Below are 25409 nucleotides of genomic sequence, written 5' to 3' on the forward strand. Positions count from 1 at the left end.
AACTCTCTTGTAGCGTTCTTGGTGAAGTCAGTGCACTCACGCTTTGGCTTGGCAAACTACACATCAGGAGCATGTTCCCTTATGAAGGGGAACGTCCTGGTTACGTATGTAACCCACGTGTCCGAATAGGGAACAGAGATGTGTGTCTCCACTGCCACAGCACCTGAGTCTCCAGCTGGGAGCTGAGCGATCGGCTCTTCAGCAGGCAAAATTCTGATGAGCTGACCCACACACGACTGATATAGCCCTAATTGGCTCATCAGTTTCAGCTGTGGAGCTACGCTCCGCCAATTCAAATTCATCTAAAGCACTCCCAAAGTCTGTTTATACAGACACACATCTCCGTTTCCTATTCGGGGAACGTGGGTTACGTACGTAACCAGGACGTTTAAGGTATTGACAGCAGAATTAGCTAAATGAGGTCAGGCAACTGAGAACTCAGTTCAGCTAATGGGTTTTAGTGTTTTAGCAATTGAGAAAAACTAATAAAGTGAATAAAAGAAAGGAATTCTTCAAAACATCGGCATGCGAAAGCATAACGTATAGGCGAGGCATTTCCCCATCATGATGCGTAATAATTCCATAGCACTTATGTTAATACAGCCCTGGTGCCAACCCTTTTAGTAGTGAAGTCTATGTAGATTTGTTTTTCAAACTTTTGTTTATAAAGGCACATTTCCACTGACTGGTACAGTACGGTACGGTTCGGGTCGGTTCGGGTCACCTTTATCAGGCTAGCGTTTCCACTACCAAGGGTACCCTTTTGGTGGGCGTGGTGTATGACAGAAAGTTTAAGTCGATGTCATGCTCGCTCGAATAAATGTCTACAGTAAAGCTGTAAAGCTGTACAGGTCGCTTACATATAATATGAGAAGTACTTCTCAAAAAACTCAAAAAAAAAAACAGATGCTTTATACACAAATACTTGTTTATAAATGTTTATTACTAACTTTTCTATGAACAGGATTTGATTATAACTGCAGATCAATAACAGTGCAAAAAAGCCTACTCTAACGTCTGCAATTATATTAAATAAATATATAAATGCAACATAAATGAACACATACAGACCCTTACAGTCTACTATATATTATTAATTACAGAAAACTACAAACAGCAGACATTTAGTACTTGAGTTCAAAAGCACACGCAATATAGCCCAGAGTCAAACCTCTCATCTGTGTCTGTAATCTTCACCAGCACATGTAAGCTCTGTTAGAGAGCTGTTTTTTTGGGCTTCGCTTTACTCTCGTGCTTGTCCTTTTCTTTCTGAATGGATTAGATGACGGAGACACTTCAATAATCACGCACACGTTATTATCAGCTCAAGAAGTTTGTTATATCAAATATAGACGCGATCGCGAGCTCCCAAAAGAAACCGAATACCGTTCGCACTTTTAGACGGGCTCGTAAAGCAACAACAGGACGCGGCAGATTTTTCTTCTTGGCTTTGTGTCTGTTCATTAAGACAACGACAAGGTTTGTTTGAGCTCGGGTCATCCATGGCTCGTTATTATATGCATATAGTATATCCATGTAATCTCTTGGCTGTGTATTAAAACATGGCGGATCCTATGTTTACATTGTCTAGCTCCATGAGCTCGTGACGTATCTCTGTAACCAATCAGCGTTCAGCTGCGCGTGTAGCTGCACCTTTTGGTACCCTTTCTCGTTTTTGGTACCCTTTCGAAATGGTGCGAAAATAGTGGTAGGGTATATTTCGGTTCGGTACGCTTATTGACAGTCGAAACGGCCATAAAATCGTACCAAACCTAACGCACCGTACTGTACCACTCAGTGGTAACGGGCCATTAGCCCTCTATGGGAACAATTATGAAATCACATAAAAAATCTTCTATTTATTTCTAGTGCATTTAGGCCTAAAATCATTTCCCATCATTTTATTTTGTACATCTTACCTTTGACCTTTGTTTTAATTTGCCATCATTTATAACAGACTTTGCCCCATTACAACTTTATGAACAATTTTTGGAAACTTGTCTAAAACTTCACACATAAATACATATTCTCTGTCTAGAATTAGTTTTAGAACTAATATTGTTTTAGAACTTAAATGGAAAATTTCCTGGAACTCAAGTGCATTCAAATGCATTTTAAAATAATGCAAACATGTCTCACGTGGAGTTCAGACAGCATGATTTTAGCCCCGATTTTGACTAACTTACAGGTTTTGACAAATCACCAACAAATGTCTGAAATCATAAGCAAATCGATGCTCTTTCACGTGAGTAACAATCACAGTGTGAACTTTCAAAAACACAATCTGAGAGAATCGCAAATGAGTCGCCGATGTCCGTGAGATATTTGGCATGCTGAAAATATGGAGCTGTTGGCGATTCAAATCATAGCGTGTGAAAGGAGTTTGACTGAAAACAATATTGACGATGACCTACAGCCAATGAGAGAACAGCATCCAATAGTATGGGTACCTGTAGGCCAGCTGGAGGTAGTGGGAGATTTTAAAAGCGCTCATTTTCTGTTTATTTGGACCCAAAAAATGGAGGAAAAACTAGTAGAAATTTGTCATGAGCGCCCGTGTCTGTTTGACAGATCATGTGAGCAATATCACAACCATGTTAAAAAAGAAAACAGTTGAGGAGAAATTACTAATTCCCTTCAAACCCAGGTGAGCAAATATGTACATTTTCTACCCCATTAAAGGCTTCTTTCTTATTATCCTAGTTAATAACAAAAGATAAACAACGTGATTTTGGTTGTGAGACATAGTTTGGACAAAGTTGTCGGTGATTCTTGCTATTGTAAAGTCATGCAGTGTGAAACTCCATCTTGTAGTGTAAACAAAGCAGCGACTAAACGCTTTTTTTTTTGTTTGTTTCAAAATCGTAAGTGCAACATTAATTCATTCATTTTCCTTCAGCTTAGTCTCCATTTCAGAAGTTGCCACAACAGAATGGGCCGCCAACTATTCCAGCATACACATGTTTTACGCAGCGAATGTCCTTCCAGCTGCAACCCCCTACTGGGAAACACCCATACACACTCATTCTATCTCTCTCTTACACACAACAGATAATTCAGTACAATTCACCTATAGCACATATGTTTGGACTGTGGGGGAAACCGGAGCACCTGGAGGAAACCCATGGCAACACGGAGAACATGCAAACTCCACACAGAAATGCCAACTGACCCAACTGGGACTCGAACCAGCAACCTGCTTTTTATGAGGCAACAGTGCTAACCACTGTGCCGCCAGAAGTGCAACACTTTTTTTAAACAGTATTTTTTAAGTTTGTTCAAAAACAGTAGTGCAACAATGTATTTTTACACAAAAAAGTAGAGTAAATGTCTATTTCAATAGCAATAGTGCAAATAACTAACATCAACCTAGAACACAGACATAAAAACTCTTACACTGCCTCATAGTACACTCTTAGAAATAAAGGTACGCGAGATGTCACTGGGTTGGTACCTTTTATTTGTACTTAAAGGGTCCATATTGGTACCTCAAAAGTATATTAGTACCTAAAAATTAAGAGGAACACTTTTGTACTTTTTAAGTACTATACCTTTGAGGTATTAATATGGACCTTTAAGGTACACATTTGTACCTTTTAAAAAGGTATCACCCCATTGACAGCTTGGATACCTTTATTTCTGAGAGTGTACTGAACAACATTGACAGCTACACAGATAATATGTATCCCTAAAGGGATTTAGTCAGTTTTACATGACGCACAGAATTTTGTTTTTGAGTTAGTTTTTCAAAAATGTGGATGAAAAATTGCATCTTTTATAGATTTTGTAGTTAAAAATGAACACTGTCTTGCCTTGACAGCACGTCACCTCAAGCTGATGTCTCATTTAGTTCCTGTTTTCTAATTATGTAAAGCAAATTGCAACTATCTTTTAGCTTTACTGGCTAAATGAGATGTCATGTGACATTACTAACAATTAAATTTTATTGATTAAAGATCATTGTTTTTTAAAAAAAAAGGAATTTTCTTATGGTCATTTATAAGTGATTATGCCCTATAGAGGGTTAGACAACATAGAGTAGATTTTGATATTAGTAAGCTTGGATTTGATTAGTTTATTTTCTTTCGCACTTATTCTCATTGTATATTGTTACTCACTTTTTGCACCACACCACTTATCACATTTATTTGACCAATTCTTTGTTTAATCATGCAAACTTTATTCCTTAGACTACTAGACTGCCCAGGGTTGTAACAGCAAGCAACACATCCAGCTCTATCATTTTGGGCAGATATATTTAGCAAACTAAGTGTGCAGGGGTATTTTCTGGCTGTGCGTTTCTTTTTCTGAACACCTAGTTTGCAGCACAGAAAGGGGTTTCCATAGAAACGAGTTGAAAGATCCCAGGCCATAATTAACACTCTGCAAGTTCTTTTTAGATCACCATCTTTTATTCAATGTAAACATGTAAAAATCAAACATACCCCACTGACCAGAGCATTCACACAGCACAATGAACTGGATGTGCTTTCTTTATTTCAACCAGACAATGCCTTGAACACTATAAATAGCGTGACACATTAAGACAATCTCACAGATCACCACAAAAACACATTCTTCCAGGCATACAGCTAAGAAAAATAGACTGCATTAAAATTCTCAGTTTCTCTAGAATTAGTAAGTATGGGTTTAAGTAATATTTCATATTTACTTCATTCTATAAAGGTCTGATAACATTTCTTATAAGAAATATAGTCACTCTGAGGATTTTATTTTTCTTTACACAAAAATTCCATTATTTGAATGTTCCTTTTCAATGTTTCCAGTGGTTGTGATTTAAAAGCAGAATTGTTCCAACCAATTATCACGTGAATATAAACATGGCAGAACATTTATTTGTTGTTGTTGTTATTATTTTATGCACCAAAAAACATAAAACTTTAGATATTAAAATTTGAAAAAATTCTAAAGAAGTTTACAAAATAAGACAATAATTACATTTTCTTAAGCTCATAACTATTGTAATGTAGAGTTTTATTACATAACCTAACAATAATGTGTCATGTCTTTATTAGATATTTATATTTAAATCCTATTTTTAACAAAATAACACAGGTTTATGGTCCGAAGGGATAAGAAATACAATAAGCGGTGAAATAATAAACAATTATTATTCGGACCAACTGTCATTTTATGAAAATACACATACATACATGGGGTAAAATAAGTATTGGACATGTCAAGAAATGTTGTCAGACTTTAAAATAAATATAAACATTTTACTCACATTTGTAACCCAGCAATTCCAGAGAAACATTCCAGAGAATTTTAGTGACCTCATTTTTTTCTACAGCTGAATAGATCAATAACACAACCAAAAGCAAGAGTGGGAAGTTTTCCCTTTTCTGATTACTATTTCCAAGTGCCAAAACATTAAAGAATCAACTTTGGTATAAAAAAAAGATGGACATTCTTCAGTACATTCTCATCTCGCAGGCAGTGTGTACTGAATTTCATGTTGATGTAGACAATTCACACCTAGTGTATAACAACAATTCTGACGCATCTCATCTTACCCCAGCAATGATGTCACTGCTAATAAAGACTAAAAACAAAAAATAAAATGAAAGGTGCAATGTTTGCTCATTACATTAAATTAGAGCCATTTAACACACAAACCTAGTCTTAATATCAAATATCTCTTTTGTTTTGAAATCTCATTGTGTAAAAAAGCAGTGTAATAGTTCTTTAACCTGTAATAGTGCTAGATCACTTGTTGACCCATTGAGTGCTATAAACTGCAACCGAATCAAAACGAATTAGAATTTTGATCGTAACCATGAGGAATGGACAGAAATCAGCATGACTCAGAGATCTGACAGACTCAGTTTGACTAAATATGTAAAGATCTGGGGGTGAAGCAGTGGCGCAGTAGGTAGTGCTGTCGCCTCACAGCAAGGAGGGCACTAGTTTAAGCCTCATCTCAGTTGGCGTTTCCGTGTGGAGTTTGCATGTTCTCCCTGTGTTCACGTGGGTTTCCCCCACAGTCCAAAGACATGCGATACAGGTGAATTGGGTAGGCTAAATTGTCTGTAGTGTATGAGTTTGTGTGTGAATGTGTGTATGGATGTTTCCCAGAGATGGGTTGCGACTAGAAGGGCATCAGCAGCGTAAAAACTTGCTGGATAAGTTGGCGGTTCATTCCGTTGTGGTGACCCCGGATTAATAAAGGAACTTAGCCGAAAAGAAAATGAATAATCTGTTCTGACCACAACCTATAATTTTTTTTTTTTGCTTTTTTCTGCAGCTTTTTCCTTTCCAACATCATTGCACCTTCATTTTTTCAACAAGAATGATTTAAAAAACAATGTCTACGTTTCATACAAGCACAACTAGACTTTGATTGATACCTGTGGTGTTGCTTCATGACTGTTGATGGTTGTTTAACCTGGATGTGCTTTTATCTGGTGCAGAACAGAGAGCAGCGAACACAGCGCAAATGGGACACGACCGAAATAAACTGTAAATTGTAACCCGACAGCTCCGATTAGCAGAAAGCTGCTCTGGTGCACAGCCTAATACTCATGAGAAATGTTATTTAAATAAAAAAAATACAATTTATGAGGGTCATCACCTGGCATCTATTATACATTTGTAAACAGTGGTATTAAATAATCCTGTTTTTTATTTTTTTTTATTTAACCACAGATTAGCTACTCCAACAAGTTTCTACATTAGTCTCTAGGGTATTTTAGCAGATTTTCACACTTCAAGCTAAAGTCCCCAATTAGTTTGTCACAAAAACAGTTTGTTTTATGAGAAGTTGTCTATATGACCTTTTAAATACGTCCCATATCAACACTTCCCTAAATGAGTTGTTAAAAAAGAAATTTATAAAAAATAAATTAAAAAAAACATTGGCTATGTTTAGAAATGAATCATTATATCATTCACATAAATTTGTTTTAATAATCCGATAATTGATTTTCACATTCTTCAACATCCATATTTAAAATTAAATGTATTTGATATATGATAGAACTTTTAACTCATATTGTTACTTTATATAATTATGGTAAATATACTGTGGTTTAGGGCGTCACAGTGGCACAGCGGGTAGCACAATCGCCTCACAGCAAGAAGGTCGCTGGTTCGAGCCCCGGCTGGGTCAGTTGGCATTTCTGTTTGCAGTTTGCATGTTCTTCCCATGTTTGAATAGGTTTCCTCTGGGTCCAAAGATATGCGCTATAGGTGAATTAGGTAGGCTAAATTGTCCGTAGAGCATGTGTGTGAATGAGAGTGTATGGGTGTTTCCCAGTGATGGGTTGCAGCTGAAAGGGCATCCGCTGTGTAAAACTTATGCTGGATAAGTTGGCAGTTTTTTTTCCACTGTGGCGCCCCAGATTAAAAAGGGGACTAAGCGAAAATGGATGAATGAATGAATACTGTGTTTTAGTTATTACCCGATAAAAACTAGCATGTTAGTTCTTTGAGTGAGCCTTGTCATTTGATAATGCATAATTTCTATTTTCAAATAATAAAGTTAATTAAATAGTGTAAATAAATGTTTGTTCAGTTTTAGTGTCATCTTAACTGAATGCAACAGTGCTCAAGTATCATTGTACCATTCATTTTCTTATGTCATGGCTGCCGTCACTCTGGGAAAAAAAAACAAACATACATGCAAATCATACTTCCTACGCTGCTCCTAAACGATCGCTCCGTGCAAAAAACTGAACGTTACTTGTTTGTTAACTCCTATCTATTATTTACAGCCTATGCAGGTTCTGTTCACTAAAGTAGGCTTCATTCTTGGGCGCACACGTCCTCTCTGTGGCAAACAAACTGCTCGCATGTGATTTTGTGGCCGCGAATACATCATTACATGAAGACAGAAATGACATTTTGGTTTGCATTATACCTTATAAATACAGTATGCTGATTCTTTCAACACCACTTGTGGTCTGACCGTGTCCATGTTGCTGAGCAATATATAGAAAACAGTTATGAATTGTTTGACTACCTCTATGCTTCTCTCCTGAAAATGAATACACAATTGGCTGAATCATAAGCCCCTTTCACACATACAGACCTTTCCGGAAAATTGCCGGCAATTTTCCGGAAAGGTTGTATGTGTGTACAGGTCCTTTTTGAAAATACCGGTAAATTCGTTCTGGCTATTTTCCTGAAAGAGAAGTTGTAACATTACCGGCAATTTGCCGGAATGCTGTGCTGTGTGAATGCAGAAGGAAGATTGCCGTAATAAGCGCGTGCACGTCTAGAACGTGCTGACATGAGACGTCTGCTTTAGCCAATCACAACAGTCGCGGTTTGTGAGAATAAAAGCCTTTGAATATTTTTCCAGACACATTTAGCTGCTAGAAGTTAGTCAGATAACGTTTATATGTTCTTCTTAATGCCAACTGTGTAAATAATCATCAATGAGATGGTTATGATAAGCCGTTGTTTGTTTACCTTCAAGCTTTGCGTGTGCATGTGAAACAGCCTGTGAGCGCCTGCACATGCACATATTATGAACATCTCGACATGAGAAAGTGATCCTGCAAAAGTTGTTCACAATATTGATCATCCACAGAGTTTGTAATTTAGTCAAATGTTTACAAATACAAGCGCAGCCGTTTAAAGCTCATTTGTGGTGAATGATGTCAGAATTTACCGGTATTTTGGAATTGATGTGTGAATGCTCTTTTCCGGAAAATTTCCGTAACGTCCTCGCCTGTGTGAACAGCGCTTTTTTGAATATACCGGTAAAGTCGTTCCGGAAATTTTCCAGATATTTACCGGTATCACTGTGTGAAAGGGGCTATAGAGTTGCTGGATTATGATGTGTGGGGGGGTCAAATAAAGATCCTTATTTTTATTAATCGTGCAGCTCTACTGTCCATGTAGTGTTTTATATAGTGCTTTTCATGCATTTGTTTAAGATTCAAACCAATGCTAAAACTAAAATTATCATAATTAAGAACAAAAACAACAACAATAATAATAATAATTGACACATTGGTCAAATGCAGCTCACCGCTTTATCTCATCTATTCGTATATATGAATGTGGACCATATCTAAATTTAAATTATCACATGAGATTTTTGCTGTTCATAGTATCATCCAAATAGGAAACAAAATAGGATTTGGGTCACATTTAGCTGTGAATGTAGCCACAGTTCTTCAGTGTTTGTTTGATAGCTTGCTGACTTTAAACACTGCTCCAATGCAAATGTCCTAGAACGCCCCTGTCCACTTTGATCAGTCTCACCACCAAAATAGCACGCACCACTTTTTTTTTTTAACAATCACAGACACACACTTTCAGTCTATGCTCTATTCCCTGGTGGCTTGCATAGGCACTTTTTGCCCGATAGCAAGAAAAACCAATGAAGAAAAAAAAAAAGAAACGTTGTGATCTAGTTTCTATTTTTTGACCTCCATATCCATACTGAAATGAAACGTCCCCAAAGACAATACATCATTGCAATTTTTGATTCCCCATCCACTTTGAAATTTGACAAAACTGCAGGAATGGTTCAAATGTTTCTCTCGCATGCTTTTTCACAGTTGTCTTCTTTAAAAGACAAGTGTGTAAATTCATGTTGAAAACAATTCTTTCTTTCCTGGCTTGAACACCCTAAAATAAAAGCCATTGTGACAGAAAATACACACTTCACTTTTAAACTGACATTGCAAAGCAGTGTTTATTTCAATGCAATGTCCTTAAATTAAACTGGGGGTTATATGTAGAAGTTGCTTGAAAACCAAAAATAATGTTCCAACATGTGGGGTCAGTCGTTGTTTATATGCAGGGTTTATATATGAAGAGCTCGGGTTCTAACTGCAGCTATGAACACTAAGCTTGTCTGACCTTTTAAAGTGATGGTTCACCCAAAACTGAAAACTGTTCTTTTTCTTGTTGTAAATATTGTTGCAAGTGTTTTCTTTTTTAACAGTTGATTGCAAAAGAAATCATTTTGAAAAAAAATATATAATAATCTGGATATTCTCTTACCATTGACTATAAGTTCTATTATTTGTTTTTTCCACTATGGAATTTGATGGTTTTAGGTTTTCAGCTGTCAAAATATTGTCTTTAGTGTTCAAAAACCAGAGGAAACTTTTGTTTGGGTGTGTTTGGAATGGTGAGTAAATCTTAATTTTTGGGTGAACTATCACTGTAATTATCTGGAAATGGCCTCATTATGAGTATGTTGTGGTCAAATCAGGGAATGATGTGTTACCAAATGGGTTATAGTTGACAAGACTGAAGCGCTGACGTGTTCACACTGCGAAAAAGACAACATGTGCTCCACACAGGCATGTGGTAAAGCAGAAAGCAGATTTTGGCAGCAGAACAGGGTTTAGCACCACACCACACCAACCAACAGCTCAGATTCAACCAAAAAGATCATGGATTATTGTCAGGAAAACAAAAGCTTCATATGCAGTAGTAACTGCAACTCCTGCCAGAAGATGGCTGTTTTCAGGGACCAGTAAAGGGCCAACAAAAGCAGCAGGTACAGTGCATCATGGGTAACAGTGTCGCTACCCATGGCGATACACAGTCTTTTATATACAAATTAAAAATTTCACCCATGGCCTGTATGGTTGCCAAGGCCGTGCTAGTCCTAATATGTTGCACATTTGCTGATCTTTAATCAGGGCAATCCAGTGTCTTATCCACTCAGTACTCCCACTCATCCGTCTTCATATCCAGATAACTAAGAATATTCTGGGCATGTTTAACAGCTTGCTTACGGGCAGTTTTGGTCCCCTGGTCACCCTGAGGGTCCACAGCGTCAAGAGCCAGAAGTTGTTTGGTCAGTAGCTCCTCCAACACCATGTAGCTCTTGTCGGCCCTTTTGCCATCGAAGCCCAACACCTGGGCCTGCAGATCACACAAACTGCCCAGCACTCGCCACACGGCTGCATGAGGTGGAGGTTCATCTGGCCCTGGATTACGTCGTCCTAGTGCTTCCCAGAGGTCTAGGAAGGTGATGAGCGCCTGCACCTCTAGCACAGCCCTGCGTCGCGCCTCCCGGATGCAGGGATTTCGGCCTGTATTTACCTGGTCCAGATGGTTAAGGAGACCCTGCAGCTCTATTCCCTGTCCAGAAGCTCCATGCCGAAGCACCTCTTCTCGCAGCACTGACACACGACCCCTGATAGCCTCAATTTCACGAATAGAGTCATTCTGTGCTAGATCATACCTGAAAGAAAAAAAATTGTAAGTATATTATTGGAAAAAAGATGCTTTTTAATTCATCCAAGTAAATAAATTTTATTCAAATATATACATGCACCACAATTACTCCATAACTACTCAAAAGTTTGAAATAACTTCCTTTTGTTATTTGATTAGGCTTTTTATCATAAAATGAAACTGTATAAATGCTACTGTATGTTAAGAATTGCATTATAAACATATTCTTTATTCTTATTGTAATACTAAGAAGGTTTACATAGCACATAATAAATAGCTGATGTAATCCAGGTCCCCGTATGAATAAAATAAATATAACAAGAATTGTTAGTGCTCAGTGCTCACCTATTTAAGGTGGTCAAGAGTGCTTAACGTGCTGCAATTTAAGAAAACACATGCAAAAACAAAAAACATTAGCAATTAAGAAAAGACACAAGCTGCAAATCCTCAAAGCAAAGACAGTAAAAAACACGCTGCCGTTTTTCACAACACAAACAATTAATGAAATCGAGCTGCCTTTTCTCACAACACTTCCAAAAAGAACGAAACACAATGAAAATGTTTCAAGGGTACCGAAAAACGTGACAAACATAACTGTATACTCAGTGAAGTTGTAAGTGATCTTTGAAAGGGGAGTTTTTTGTTTGTTTATATTAACATCTTGATTCCCTTGTTTTTTGCATTTTATTAGCCTAAATAACCAGAACCTAAATAGCCAGGTCCCCTTAAAACATTTTCACTGTGTTCCGACCTATTTGAAAGTGTTAAAAAGAAAATGCAGCACATTTTATTCATTTATTTGCATTGTGGGAAAATGCAGCCCTATTTTTATGTGTTTGCGTTGTGAGGATTTGCAGCACGTTTGCTGTCAAACAGATGAAGATCTTTTCTAAATTTGCTGGCATGTTTGTGTATTTGCATGAGTTTTCTTAAATTGCAGCACATTAAGCTTTCTCTGCCACCATACTTTTTTTTCTAAAAATTAGGAACAAATAAAAATAAAACAAAAAAAAGTGTTTTAAAACAAAATTTGCAAATCCATGTACAAATCACATAAGGCTTCTATTTCATATTAATGACATTATGCTTACTTCGTTACAAAATTTTAGACTTCAGTGTCACAGACTTTTTTATAATATAAAAATCTGAATTATTAAACCTACTTTAAAATTATTTTCTTTTGTAAATATTTCCCAAATGATGTTTAACAGAGCAAGGAAATTTTCACAGTACCATATGTCTGATAGTATATTTTCTTCTGGAGAAAGTCTTATTTGTTTTATTTCAGTGGGAATAATACTAATTACCCTGACCTGCCTAGTTAACCTAATTAACCTAGTTAAGCCTTTAAATGTCACTTTAAGCTGTATAGAAGTATCCTGTAAAATATCCAGTAAAATATTATTTATTGTCATCATGGCAAAGATAAAATAAACCAGTCATTAGAGATGATTTATTAAAACTATTATGCTTAGAAATGTGTTAAAAAAATCGTATTCCCGTTGAACAAAAATTGGAGAAAAAAATAAACTGGGGGGCTAATAATTCAGGGGGTTTAATAATTCTGATTTTTGATTGCGTATGTGCGTGTGTGCGTGGTTCAATGCAGTCCCATAGCTTTAGAAATGGATTTTTAACCTTTTCCAGACTGGTAGATCTCAATAAAAATCTTTTGGATCTTGGCATGATGTCTAGCTTTTGAGGATCTTTTAGACTACTTTACTTTGTCTTCACTTTTTAGGTCCTATTTAAGCTATTTTTTAAATTGTAAACAGGTGTGGCAGTAACAAGTTCTGGGCGTGGCAAGAGAAATTGAACTTTTGTTGTGATAAATTAGCATTAAGTTATCTTTAAATCTTATCTCCCTTAATGATAAAAATCTTTATTAAAAAAATGTGTGATGTGTTTAATTGTGCTATCTTTGACTAACATTTAAAGGACACCTATGGTGAAAAATCTACTTTTCAAGCTGTTTGGACAGACATGTGTGTAGGTATAGTGTATTGACCATCATATTGGGATGATATAAACACACACAGTCCTTTTTTTTCAATTTAACAACATAAAAAAGGTTGAACCAATTGGAGTGGTTTTCAGAGCAACCGCAACTTGACGTAGGAGTGCAGTCCCCCAGCCCAGTTTGTTGTTTCACGTCTGCCATTTTCAGCGTGTGAGTCAAAGCGATGTCACTAAAGGAACACCCTTGCTCTATTTTTATATGTAAGGCTCATTAGGCTCAACACAAGATGAACATACACCACTTGATCGCTCTAATCAGAATTATTGTTTGTAACTTTAGGTAGGTTTGCAAATATGAGTACTTTTCATTGTGTCTACCTTAAACTGGAAAGTGCGAGCACGTTGCCTCAGGTGCACGTCTCTTCATTGGAAATAAAATAACAAACTTGCCTGCAGGAAGCACACCATAAGCGCCGCTCTGCGTGGCCCGACACTGAGCATGCATTTTAGAATTCTAAACATAGGTTTCTATCAGGGTACACACAACGGCGCTTCAAGTCGACGGCTGGCCGATTGGGCACAATTCATGCTTCTGCCGCGTCACAGAGCGTCATCTAAACAATTAAATTTAAATAACATCTGAATGTGTGTGTCTGGTGTGCCGTGTCGCGGCTCCGAGCGGCGCATCTGGTGCCTCAATCAAAGTTAATTCAGTGTGCTTGGTTATTAGTCTCAGTGTACAAGCTCGGCACTTTAAACTAGCACACAGTTGGCTGTAAAACAATACAAAGTTACAAATGATTTTGTACTCTCTGCTTGGTCTGTGTCCGAGTCGTACATGTACAGCCGAATGCTGGTCCTCTCACTCGTTGCTTCTCTCTTTCTGCCTTTCTGTTGCCAAACACAGAGTGGGGGAGCTCTTGGCTCCGCCTCCTTGTTAACTTGGGAGGGTAGTCGAAACAGATTTTCATGTGAAGCAAAACACCCCTAAAACAGCAAGCTGTGTACACGTCCCCAAAATAACACTTTTTAACACTTTATAATAAAAATCTGAACTGTGTTTTGAACTGAACTTAAACTGGCACACTCAGAAGAACCATAATATGAATATTAAATCATAAAAAAGGAGTAAACTATTTGCCCTTTACATTAGTTTGATGATCTATAACATTAACGTGTGACAAACAAATAAAATAACAAATCAGTAAGGGGGCAAACCACTGTATATACAAATCTGTTTTTATCATTTTATTAAAAAAAGATTTTGGTCACCTAACATCTTTAGGAATAAAAAGATAATACATTAAAATTCACACACAGTATTGCAAAAAAAAAACAAAAACAAAAAAAAATTCATCTTGATATTATATTATGCTTCTCTTGTTTTGTTCTTTTTTTTTAAATTGCATTTTATATTTTTGCCAACATAATACTTCGAGTCTACTAATTTTTACACTGATCTTTTTGGCTTTGGTACTGAATAATCTAATGAATATTCACAATTATATTATTGTAAAGCATCCTACAGAACAGTGGTTTCCAACCTTTTTTTTGCCTGAGACCCCCTTTCCCCCCGGAAAATAATGTAAGGCCCCTCTCAACATTTATTGATAATATCGTTCATATAAGTTTGCAGTAAGGATGACAAAAAATTTTGTTTTCAAACAAACGGTGTGTTTATTCCTATATCTGGATATGTTTATGCACAAATAATAGCCTAATGTGAAATATAAAAGCCAAACATCAGTAGGCCATTTGTAACTTAAAAACGTAAGCCTTTGGCCTTTAAAGTGGCCCTATATATTCAGGGCTCGAAATTGCATATGCAACCTCAAAATTTTGTTTATGCGGACCGGTGAGCGGTCCGTGTATCTTTTGGTCAGTTATGTTATAAAAATGTTTTTTCTTGTGATAACGGGATTTCGTTAAGACATATTTTCCTCACGCATGCATTTATATTTTTTGCTTGTTAGTTTGATTACAGTTGATTTCAAATGCAATAAATATGTTTGTATAACACTTGTAGTAACGGTGCTTATAATTGGTGGGTGCGACAAAATTTTGGCTGATGTGCCTAAATTTTTAAAGTTAGGATCACTGGTGCTACCAAGCAAAAAGGTTAATTTCGAGCCCTTTAGTTGCCACTTAGTTGACAATTTTTTAAAAAGTTTCTTGTCAGTAGCTCTGATGTCCCTCATCTTATTTTGGGTGTGCGTCAATTCTTTTGCCTTGCACTCAAAAAATGCTCTGGGTTTGTCGCGGTATTGGGAATGAGTCGTCTGCAAATGTCTTATTAATTTGAACGGCCTCATACATTTGTTAGCAAAAACTTTGCGGCAGATAATCCACTGTGGCTGGGTCAGGGACTCTTAGCTTGGAGAAAATGGAATAAAACCATAGTTCAGGTAAGTATCTTGGTATTTCCTGCAATTAATGTGTCCAGTTTTGCTTAGAGATGTTTGGAGCTTTCCCACCAATATGGTCCAGTATGCTTGCGTTGTTAGTATTAGCTGCTAAAGGCGAATCAGTGAGACTCTGCCTTTTTGGTCAGCCAGGGGATAAAATTAACTAAGGCAACATGATCGTTCTCCTAATTATCCACTGCTGAAAAAATTTAAGAAATATGATGCGACTGCCTCCACAGAGCTCGCGTGGCCCCCTTGTGGAACCGTCCTGTTGGGAATAGCTGCTACAGAAAATAATAATTTGAAAGAGAGTGAGGGGTATACCAATTTATGCTGTGAGGGGTGTACTCATTAATGCTGAGCACTGTTAACTTTATATATAAAGTTGTAGATTAAGCATATTTTATGTTTCACTTCATTCCGTGAATGTATGCAATGCATTAAAACTTGCAGTTTTCTCACAAGCAACACTTGGCAGAGAGTGCTCATTCTCTCCCACAGATGCACAGTTTCCCACACATGCACAGTTTTAGTAATACAGGTATATTGCTAAATATCGAAAAGCTCAACAATTTCCTGTCAGCCTTCCCTTTTGCTTTGTTGCAGTCATAGTTTTTGATTATCATGTTTAAACGATATGCTTTAATTCTCTAAAAACAAATGTTGCTCACTCACAGTGAATATTGCTGCACTTTCTTTCATCGTAGGCGCCATGGTAGCATACAGCAAAATGGATGCATCTATGCTTGACCATCAGGGCTTGTGCACATGCAGTTATCTAGAATATTTAAACTTAACTCAAATTAGTTATATCAAATTATTTTCAACTTGCTGTTATGGAACCATTCAATCACCTGACCTGAATCCAACAGAACAGAAGAACTAACTGTTTTTTCTTTAGTTTTATTTTTCTGTTTGAATTATGAAATGATGTATTCAATATTAATCAATGTTTTTAAAACTGTAAAAGAAAATTTGTGCTGATGTAGGTATACACTCGAACACAAATAAAGTCATATTTAGCATAATGCCAGATTAGACTGCAGGAATTTAAAAGTAGTCGTGACTCATGTTTTCACACTGCATAACTATCTGGGCTAGCGTTTGTTTCATCAATGCTTTGTTTACACTGCAAGATGGATCGGCGACCCTGCATGACTTTACAATAGTAAAAATCACAGACAACTTTGTCTAAACTACGTCTTACAACCAAACACATGCGAGAAGAAACATGGAAACAACGCAATGTGACATAGTTCTGTATCGTTTGTTATCAACTAAATAATGAGTAAGAAGCTATAATGGGGTAGAAAATGTACTTAGTTTGCTCATCCTCCGCTAGCCTGCATATATCCATACTAGTGAATGCTGCTCTTTCATTGGCTGTAGGTAATCGCCAATGTTATTTTCAGTCAGAACACATTTCACACAGCATGATTTTAATTGCAGACAGCTCCAGATATTCAGCATGCCAAATATCTCGAGGGTGTCGGCGACTCATTGGCAATTCTCTCAGATCACGTCTTTGATAGTTCACACTGTGTGATTGTTACTCATGTGAATGAGCACCGACTTGCCTGTGATTTCGATTTCTCAAACCCTGTCAGTGAGTCAAAATTGGGACTAGAATCATGCAGTCTAAAAGCGGCATAAGGTTTCAAAATGCAGCGCATAGTGATAATTTCGCACGAACCCTAATTTGTTGTATAATAAACTAACATAAAGAGTTCCGATTGGAAATGCAAGTGTAACCATAAATGTGAACTTAAAGTGACAGCAAAATACAGCTGAAGTCAGAATTATTAGCTCTCCTGTTAAATTGAAATTCTTTTGTATTTTTCCCTAATTTGTTGCAGTTTGTTTCTTTGATTTTATAGGAGAAATGTAAATTAGAAGAACAAAAACATTGTTATTGTTGAAGACTCTTAGGATATCATTATTAGTGAGCTGTATGAAGGTGTATGTATATCTGTATAGACACATTATAGTATTTGTGTGTGCGTGTGTTTGTTTGCTTGTAGCCAGCATGAGCCCATTAGTGGGAATGATATATGCCTGACGATAACAACGTTTTGATAATGTTTGGCATTACCATATCTTTGCCATACATCTGAATGGCAGCTGTCAGCTGAGCTATCTCTAATATTGCCATATGTATTATGTTCATCAGAGTAAACTGTTTTTGCTAATTTTTGGGGAAATACAAAATGTTCTTTGTTTAGAATCCTAATTTTGTAATATGGTTTTGCCTTGCAACAGTCATTAAGCTAAATCTTCTGATGTGGAGTGGGTTTCTAACACCAGCCAACAGCAAACTCTTTGTATAAGATGTTCAAGAGTCAGATCTTCCAAACTCAGAACCTGTTTTGGTCGTGAACTGGTAGAGAGTGAGCTAAAACCAACTCTGCCCTGCTGCCCAAACTTTACCATTTTCACAGACTTTGAAAAATAGTTAAAAAAGGTGACTCAAACCCTGAGACAGCAGGCTGTGTATACGAAGGCCAAAGGGACACTTTCAGTCATAGGAAGAGAAGCCAGATGGTCCAAATCTGTGATTTCTAGAACATTCATCTTTACAGTGTCACAAACTATTCAAAAGAGAAATTTATGAGAGGATAAAAGATCTCAATAGTCAATCATCTCAACTCTGCAGCTGGAATAGACCACCAATTCAGCACTGAACAGGGTCTTTATCTTGGCATACTGTCTCAACATTTCAATTGTTTAAGAATTTGGGCTAAATGTGTGAGTGAGCTGAAGACATGAAAGTTTCATCTTTAGTAATGAAAGCAAGTCACAATTAAACTTCACACTCCCAAAAATGTTAAAATGGCACAGCTGTTGTAGTTTGTGTGTTGATGTGTGTGTTTAGTATCACCTGTGTGTGTCTTCTCCTTCACCCTCCAGGTCAAGATGTTTCAACAGGCCGTTGATCTCCTCCACCACTTGTTTTCTGTAGTTCCTCACAGCAGCATTACTAGACACATCCAGGGCATCAAGTTTAACCAGCAGTTCTGTAAGGATCCTCGCTAAGTGGGCACAGCTGTCACGCCCACTCAGACCCATCAGCAGAGCCACTTCCTGGCAGCGGGCCCCACTCACCTACAGGAGATTAGTTCAATTCAGCTTTACAACATTGTAAAGTCAGTTTAGCTTAATTTGTTTCATGACATTCATTATTTTAGAGAATTTCCCCTAAAAAAATTAACTAAGAAAACAATTTATAGATCAATTGAAAATTCTCAATTTCACTGAATTTACTAAACTTCCACTGAATTATTAGATATAGGCAGTGTTGGTCTTTTGCGTTTATCATTAGCATTTTGAAACATTTTTCTGGATTCAAACCCAAGCAATTTTCCCTGCATTCTACACTATTTTTTACTAAACTGTTAACAAAGTCTAAAAACATATGCTTTTCATAAATGTTACAAAAATCTTCTATAAATATTACAGTATTATTTTTAGACTATTAGTTTTATATCCCGGGTAACAGAATTCTGCCATTATAGAAGAAACTGTAAATTAAGGCATTACAGCTTCTTTCAACAAACCTTCTAATTTTCATTCATGTTTTAATCTTCGTATAACTGTAATAAATCAGTTTCACGTCCACCATGATTACTGCAGAATCCATAGTTTATAAATATAAAAGATTAAAATGTTACAAAACATATTATTTTCTAGCCTACATAAATATGAAAAACCACTGCTTTTATGCTTTCTTAATCTCGGGAGGCTTTTTCAGTTCATTAATAACAATTTGCTTTTGTATAATGTTATTATTATTAGTAGTATTATTTATTATATCCATATTTACATTTGTTTTATTAAAAACAAGCTTAGATTTGCCCAACTGCAGGTTTTAGACCATGTGTTTTAGCATGTGTTTTAGGATATAACTTAGGTTTTTGAACACACTTCCTTATTACTGTTCATTTGTTTGTTTGCTTGAAATTAGAACTGAATTTAGAAATAGTTTTGAAACAAATATTTGTGCTAAACAAAGTAAATTAATTATTTATAGGCTGATTGATGTCTGTGCGTAAAGGTTTCCCTATCCACGAGAGCGAAAGTAGATCATTTATCTCTCATTCTCGCACGGTAGATGCTCTGTTTAACTGTTTTCTTGCTAGTGAAATGCTCAGTTTTTCCACTTACACTTACTTTACATCATGTAAATAGCAAATGTGCTTATGTCGCAATGCAACTAGCTCTTAAAGGGAATGGGAGATGACACTCTGATTGGTTTATTCTCAAAACACACCTATAACTCATTAAGAAAATTAACTCAACCCTTTTAGACCATGCGCCATGGCACAAAAATGCATTCTGACATGCCCTGAAAGTGTTTGCGCCCTGCGTTTTGCGCTTTGCACATGGACCGTCAAAATAGAGCCCAGAGAGAGTCGGCAAATGTAATATGACTGATGCTGCCCTGTTTACAGAGTAATAAGACAACTTTTGGTCCATCGAATCACAGGTAAATAAGAGAGACACATTCCATTGCAAAAACAAGCCGATTAAATGCTTAAGTCGTTAACCTTCCGATTATACTACACAGGATTTCAATTTAATACCCAGAAAAATATAGCTTTTTTGTAAAGATTTGCACATTTAGTAATAAAACAATTAAACACTTTATAAAAAATGTATGCATTGCGGTTTATTTCTGATAAGTTCATATTTCCTAATAAATCATTTATGCTGTTTTTCAGATTTTATTGAATTGTCTTTTGAACATATAATTTTTACATATGCCTATACAGTTGTCTTAAATGAATAATTTTTTACAAATTTTTTACCACAACAAAAGTATCTATATGGGCAATTTATGGTAATAAAAATGTAATGCTAAAGATCCTGAATTATCACGTGAAAGATCATGTACATGTTTTGGAGGTTGTAGTCACACCTGTATGTTGCTTTTAGCATAGAATAAATATATTACAGTTTTTCTCAGGCACTTTGGCACAATTCAAAGATCAAAATTAAAATTTGCAAAACAGTAGGCCTAAGTGCACTTCTCAAAAAAAAAAACATATAATTAGCAAAACACCACAGATTACCTGCAAAAGCCAGTCTCCTGCTCAAAATTCTTAGTTCAGCTCTCAAAACAAAATTTCTGTGTTGATGAACATGTCACTGGCTTCAGAATGACAAGTCCTTGTGTCATTGTGTATAGATAAGTCAAATCACTTAGTAGTCATGTTGTCAATATCAGTGTATTCTGGAGGGGTGTTTTGATTTAAACTATAGAAATATTTTTTGGCTGTTTGTACTGTAATTTGTTGACAGGTGTTGTCTTTGTGATACAGAAGGGAAAAGACAGCACTGCATAGCACAAAGAAAAAAACTAAAGTAAAAATGTAAACATAGGACAACCTCCTTTTAGGAGTTTATTAGAAAAAGTCAAGATTTACCTGGAAGAAATTGATAAATTATAGACAGATTTATGACAAATCTTCTAATAGAAATGTGTAAAAAATGCATTATGACAAAACATATGACAATCTGTTTAGCCATTTTGCATGTAAGGAAATGCCATGAACAAACAATTAAATGTTGTGAGGAGTGAGACTATTCAACAGAGGCCAAAATAATATATTTTGATCAACATGAGATCAGCAATTGATAATGTAGGAAACATCAGAGAACTGCACATAATCATTTGCATGGATGTACAAAAGCATTTGCAAATTGTTCAAAATGAGAAACTGCTTTTCTAATGTGCACAAGTGACACAATGATCTGAAGATTAATTGGGAGTTTTGAGAATTTCAATTCTTATCTGAGAAATGGACCAAAGAGACTGAGGAAAACTGTAACAGATTTAATGTTTATTCATTAAATAAAATACCCACAACACCTTTAAAAAAACCACTAAAATAGCGGGTTATGTAAAAGAGCTGCTCTTTGAAGAAATAAGCAGCTTTAGCCTAATGCAAAAAAAAAAAAAGTTTGCAGTCAAATTTAGTAAAAAGAAAGAAAAAAAATCAATATATTTTGGACAGAATTCAGTGTAAAATGTAAGACATTATTTTTAAAGACAGACAGGCCGACAGAATTATTTTGAGAGTTTATAAACATGAATGGCAGCTGTTGTTTTTGATCTAGCAGCCTAAAAACTACATGCTGAATGCTGTGAATTTGCATTAGGATGATGATACATGGGCCACCTTTTAAAGCAATGTTGTTAGCCTTCCAGCTGCAACCCAGTGCTGGAAAACACCCATACACTTATACACACAGACACACACACACACACACACACACACACACACACACACACACACACACACACACACACACACACACACACACACACACACACACACACACACGTTTAAACTACTGCCAATTTAGTTACCTGTTATTCATCAATACTGCATGTCTTTGGACTGTAGTTGAAACGAGTACTTTTTACTTTTGTACATTTTTGAGGCCATACTTCTTTACTTTTACTTAAGTACAAAAGTGTAGTTAGTACTCTTTTACCAGAGTCGTTTTAAACGAGAGTATCTGTACTTCTACTTAAGTAAAGGATGTGGAAGGAGTACTTTTGACATCTCTGAACACAAGACACAAATATTGTGAGTCTGCAATCCACATCGTCCAACTGAGCAAAAGCAGATCATTCGCACTTGAGCAACCAGTGTTTTGAGAGCTCGCAAACAGTTTTGTCCAAGAACAGAGGAAAAACATTCACTCTTGTATTACGTGAATGCGCTCCCGAATTGTAATACTGCACTTGTCACTGACATTCGTCAGTGAAATAATGGCATACTCCACCAGCCGAAATCATGTGGCGCGCACCCACAGCGAACTTCCGCAAACACATCGATGACGTCACATTCGCTGCACACAATGAGTCAATAACAGAAAGCTGATTGGCTATTGCATCATTTGTAGTTGTAATGCCGCAAATTACAATTGGGCTAGTAAAATAAAGAACTACAACACCACGAAAACAACAAACTAGCAACAACAACAAAAAAGAATTTAAATGAGAATTAGATTTAGCATTACATGGACATGCAAAAATAATTAAAACCTAGAACAGCTAATTTAAGACTTTTTAAGGACTTAAATTAAAATGTTTACATTTTAGACTTTTTAAGACTTTAAGACCGCACGGAAACCCTGTAAATTATATAACACCGCGTTTAATTGTCATTAACAGCATTGTAACAGAATTCTTAACAGCAATTTATTTGAATACTTGTTACAGAAAAAGATAATTCTGTTAGTAACGCCATTTATTTATAACACTGTTTTTCCATCACTGTACTGTGTGTTGAGTAAAATAATAATATATTATTTAATAAAAATAATTCTATAAACCACTAATAATACTTCTTGCAAACTTCTAATAAAAGTACTGTAGTTATGTTACAATTTTTTATCAGGGTTTATGTCAGGCTTTTTTTATTACGGTTAATCCAACAAACAGTGATGTGTTGATTTTTCCATTTTTCTTGTTATTAAATTATAATAATACTATTAATATTACAAAAATAATCATAAATAAGTAATTAGAAATACTTGATAAATACTTTTTTTTCACATTTGATAAGCAGTTTAATTTGATATAACAGATTGAATCAAGTTTTAAGGTTTCCTCAAATATATAACTATAACTTGTTATTATAACTTTAAAGTTATTGTCCAAAACAGAGTAAAAAAGGTTTTCATTACCACTTTCTTACTTTGAAAATGTTCCAGCTTTATCTAAGGAACTTTTGGCTCATGTGTAAAAACAAATAACAGTAGTTTTCTGCTGAGGATGTGATTCCTTGTGAATTTGTCTTTTTGTAGTTCCACTCACCTGCGACATTACTTCATTAATACCCTGCACAGCCTCATGTGTGTCATCCGACAGTGGTAGTGCCAGCGTATGAGTTTGTACACGACCCTCCAGTATCTCCTGTACGGCACAGATCCGTGTCAGCGCCTTATAACGGGCTTTCCTGAGTGGTACACTTCCTCCCGTCTTTACTTGCGCAAGCCGCATGGCCACATCCTGCACAGCCTCCACCAGCTCCTCACTGATTTCAAAGGCATCTAGAGCCTGGCCCTGACGAAAGGGCATCACAACCCCTTCATTCAACAGGTTCCTCGCCTCTTGGGTCAGTTCCTCAATGGCCAGCCGGGATGGATGTGTGGCATTGCTCTCCAGGTAGTGGAGCAGACCCTCTACCTCTCCTGCTGCACGCTTACGAGGCAGCTGGAGCTCCGGACGACCTTCTGTCTCCACCTGTGGGGGAAAGTAAACTATGGTTAACAGGGTCACTTCTTCCATTATTGAGTAATGTTTTCTTCCTGGAGCTTATTTCAAGGGATACTGTATTCTACCTTTAGTGAATTAGGAAATCACAAACCCATATCAAGCATTCCATGATGAGCACAATTTTGAATAGCAGAAAAGAAGGAACCATACTTTAAAGGTGCCATAGAGCAATTTGATTCAATCTTCTCTTTCTTTGATAGATTTTTTTAAAGGTATGCAAGTTTTTGACACTTCTAAAGCATAAAAATACCATAATATGTTTTCAGATATTTAAGAAACATGTCAAGTGAACATACTTGTTCATCTGAAAAACAATGCTGAAGTCAGTTATGAAAATGTCTCTTACGTGCCAGAACGCTGCCTTTGTTTTGTTTTTTTGTAACCTGCTCAATGCCACCTTATGCAATTAAATTTTAGCACCCCGGGTTGCCTTGGTGAAAAACCACACATTTAATTTTTTCATTCATTCGGAAAGGCTATCAAAGCATGCGTCTGTGACCGAAATGCGACATTGGGTAGACAGTAGCAGACTCCCAAATGAGACACAGATTCAGAGTTCCACATGACATTAGGTGAACAATTTAGATTCTATCCCTGTGTCCTAACAACATGCTGCGTGATGAATTATGCAGTGATAACAGGGTATATACAGGAATCAGAGATTAAAATGTAATACCTTTTAAGACCTTTTTTTAAGTCTCTTTGCCTTGATTTTAAGACTTCATCACCACTTCAAGTTTCAACCAGTAACATTGCTGACATTTTAACTTGCAGTATATTCACTAAATACTGATTCCAAGAAATGAATCCTAAATTAAAACTGTAATTATTTATGGAATAAAAATGTCAATCCAGCAGATGGCGCCTTTACAGCAGTAGGAATAACGGTGTTTCCCTAGGTACTGCAGTAAACAAAGCAGCTTGATGTCAAATCTAGCAGGATTTTTTTTTATTTTATAAACTACACAGCATCCCAATGTTTAATGATTAAATTTAATACCTTGTAAAAAAAGCAATAAATACTTTTTAATACCCTTTAAGGGCCTTACATTTCTCTAAATTGATTCATCAATTTTTAATATTTATTAGTTTATAATATATAGCGTGTATTATAATATAATAAACTAAAATAGATTAAATCTTGTCATTGATCATATTTCTAAAAACAAGCTAGAAAAGTTATCTGTAGCAGGGTGGTGCTGACATCACAGGCGGGCACCCCAAAAGCAGTGTAGTCCGTTTATAGCCTAATGTTAGCTTTTCAATTCCTGCGTTTGCATTTATGATCCAAAAGGACTAAAAGTTGTATTTTCGTGTGAGGATTATTCAGCTGGACAAAACCAGTAAGTGTAAGAGGTTATTTTATAGCTATCTACGAAAAGCCTATGGGGAAAAACCTATAGGGATTTTATCGAGGCAACCAGTTTTATGCTAGCAGCCAATTAGCCTACAAGGTCATTTAGCATTTTAAGGTGACATCATAGTTCCTCCACTCTATTGTCTAATAGTTAGATTTACCATTTTCATAAAATGCACAATTCGTTGCATCATGATTAAAACATCACGTCAGAGTATTTTTG

The 25409-nt window shown here is 36.2% G+C and overlaps 1 protein-coding gene across 4 annotated transcripts in view; it reads right to left on the reverse strand.

The window, feature by feature from the left end:
- Positions 1 to 4393: 4393 nt before the first annotated feature.
- The window catches only part of bag5 (BCL2 associated athanogene 5), a 42225-nt gene continuing 21209 nt past the window's right edge, over positions 4394 to 25409 (reverse strand). For 2 of the 4 annotated variants that reach the window (NM_001431071.1, NM_001034183.2), the window contains exons 3-5: positions 23368 to 23796; positions 18418 to 18641; positions 4394 to 11182 (exon numbers count right to left, since the gene is read on the reverse strand). In NM_001431071.1, the coding sequence (NP_001418000.1) occupies positions 10657 to 11182; positions 18418 to 18641; positions 23368 to 23796 (1179 nt within the window). In that variant the 3' untranslated portion in view covers positions 4394 to 10656. Of the gene's footprint in view, positions 11183 to 11503; positions 11552 to 18417; positions 18642 to 23367; positions 23797 to 25409 lie in introns of those variants that run through there. The other 2 variants (XM_073919880.1, XM_073919879.1) reach the window with 2 other exon arrangements.

The sequence above is a fragment of the Danio rerio genome, chromosome 13 (genome assembly GCF_049306965.1).
Source record: "Danio rerio strain Tuebingen ecotype United States chromosome 13, GRCz12tu, whole genome shotgun sequence".
Lineage (NCBI taxonomy): Eukaryota > Metazoa > Chordata > Actinopteri > Cypriniformes > Danionidae > Danio > Danio rerio.